General features: G+C 36.0%; 1 protein-coding gene across 1 annotated transcript in view; it reads left to right on the top strand.

The window, feature by feature from the left end:
• LOC107083697 (C-type lectin domain family 12 member B-like) overlaps positions 1 to 1,127 on the top strand; it is a 13,273-nt gene extending 12,146 nt beyond the window's left edge. Inside the window, exons 6-7 of the mRNA XM_015373150.1 lie at positions 294 to 406; positions 481 to 1,127. Coding sequence (XP_015228636.1) covers positions 294 to 406; positions 481 to 610 — 243 coding nt within the window. The 3' untranslated portion in view covers positions 611 to 1,127. The remainder of the gene's footprint in view (positions 1 to 293; positions 407 to 480) is intronic.
• Positions 1,128 to 2,536: the final 1,409 nt, after the last annotated feature.

Consider the following 2,536-nt stretch of genomic DNA (forward strand, 5'->3'; position numbering starts at 1 on the left):
TTTTGTTGATCTTTGTTGTTTAAGGGAGAAAATGTAAGCCTTGTCAATATGGCTGGAGTACCTTCACAACCAGCTGCTATGCATATAATAACGCAAAGGGTGAAAATCAGAGAAACTGGGATGGAGCACGAGAAGACTGTAGAGAAAAGGGTTCAGATCTGACTGCTGCAACAAATGAAGAGGAAAAGGTAAAAAACCTGTATGAACTGCATCTATAAATTAATATACAAACTGCTGATTATGTTTGTAAAATTTTTAAATGTCTCTATTTATTGTTGTCATGTTGATATTAGGGTTATATCAATGGGATCAGTCCTAAAGAAGAGGGGATTAAAGGATACTGGATTGGCCTGAAAGCTGATCAAGGAAAATGGAAATGGATTGATGGAACTGAACTAAGCAATCAGTGAGAGATGCATACTTTTTATCATTTTAATGGTAAAATAAGTAAATTAATATCTAACTGATGTTTTTCTTCAGGGACTGGATAGAAGAGAAAGCAACTGATGGTCAGTGTGTGACTGCTCTCCAAGGCGAACAATGGAGATCAGTTAGCTGTAAGGAGAAGAACGCCTGGATCTGTGAGAAGAAGGCTTTAAGTGTTGATTAGGTCACATTTAAAGTACATAAAAACAACAACCTGTAAATGTTTGTTTTTCCACACATCATAAAATGATGAACATAAAGTTAAACTGTATTTTACATCCTCTCTGTGCTTTTAACATGTGATGCCATCTTGAAAGACTCAAATATCGCACTGCCGCTTGAATTTCATAACAATACTGGTAATTGTGACTCACCAACTACACCAGGTCCTGAATTTATATAGTTGCAAAAATAACCCTGTTTATAATAACGACGTTTCAAAATTCCCGACCCACAGCTTGCAGTATGATGGGAGGGTGAGTTTACCTTCTCCTTGGGATGGTTGGTATGATGCTTCTGAGCTCTCAGTTAATAAAGGGTTAAAGATTGTTATAGACTGCTGCCATAAACGTGTGTTGAGAAATTCGGATGCCATTCTATATAAAACATGAGTCTATTTTAAATGCACCAATGTGTAATACTAACAATATTACAGATTTTAAAGAACAATTGTTGTAAAATTGTGTTTGACTCAATGAATATTTGCTGTTTTTATCACACAGACTGAATAAAAATGTTTTTTTTTTTCCATCTGTCAAAAGATCCACTTGCTCACATTTACCAAAGATTCTTTCAAATTTATTTCAGGATGTTAACACATTCTTCTGAGTTTTGAGTATAGTTTAAATGGTTGAAAAACATTAATATGTGTGCACATTAAATCTTCATAAATTCTTACTTATGGTAAAACCCAATATCTAGACTGAAGAATAGAAACAAAAACAGTTATGTTAAAAAAGTGAGATGCTCTTGTGTATTAATTTTATCTGAGGTTCTTTTGTTTGTAAACAATTTTTACTCTCTTTATATGTACTATAATTATCTTCACTGAAGCAGTTAGCTTAAAACATTTCAGCTATAAATAATGATGTAAATTAAATGATTTACGTTCCCACAAAACTGGTGACATCAGCGATGCAATAATTGCTTTACTGGTTCTGAATTTTCTTTTTTCAGTGATATTTTTTAAAAGCTGAAAGCAAAAACCACCGCGCAACTGTTGGACTTCTGTGCTAATCATGGACTGTCCATAACAAACACCATATTCAAGCATAAGGGCATCAAAATCTGCTCTTCGCATCAGGACACCCTGGTTTATTATCATTGTTGTAGTATTTTTTCTAAACTGTGGCCACATAACTGGAACATTGAGGCAAAGAGAGGGCTAGAAAGCTCACTGACAGCTACCTGGCGGTGGGTTAGCTATGATGGAGGGGGAGGATGCTGGTCAGACCCAGCGGTTCCAAACATACTGTGACATTTCTTTAACCACAAACTCTGGGAGAAGTTTGGATATGTTCTAAGGGAGGTGAGGGATATAAGCCGTTTCTCAATATTTGTAGTTGTGCGTTCTAATGTGCTCGTTTACTTGTGAAAATGTCATCAGCCTCAGCACTAGTGATGTTCCAGTTCACAAGAACACAAGAAGGAGAACGGGCAAAGTCCCCGGATGTTGTTATCATCCCTCCCTATTTACCAAGTATATATCAGAGCAGACTTGTCCGTTCTTGAGTTTGACAGCTATCCCAGCATGCACTGCGGCAGCAACAGCTTCCAATGGAGCGCTCACAGAGCTTAGAGTATTGAGTTAAAAGTTACCTGAATATCCCCTTACATTGGCACACCAAAACCCCAATGTAATGAGACATACTTAAGAGGAGTTGAGGATGTTTTTACTACCTGAAAGTGCTTCAACACAATATCTATCAAAACTGATATATATCTAAAATTGCAATTTTGCAAAAAAAAACAAAAAAAAAAATCTACTTAAGGTGTTTTAAAAACAAAGAGACCATTTTCAAATAAGGCTGTCAGGACAAAATGCGGAAAACGTTAAGAAATGTGAATACTTCCCTGATGCTCTGTGGGTTAAAGTGTTTGAAACATTTCT

Source organism: Cyprinodon variegatus, unplaced genomic scaffold, assembly GCF_000732505.1.
Source record: "Cyprinodon variegatus isolate N-32 unplaced genomic scaffold, C_variegatus-1.0 Scaffold0, whole genome shotgun sequence".
NCBI classification, from domain to species: domain Eukaryota; kingdom Metazoa; phylum Chordata; class Actinopteri; order Cyprinodontiformes; family Cyprinodontidae; genus Cyprinodon; species Cyprinodon variegatus.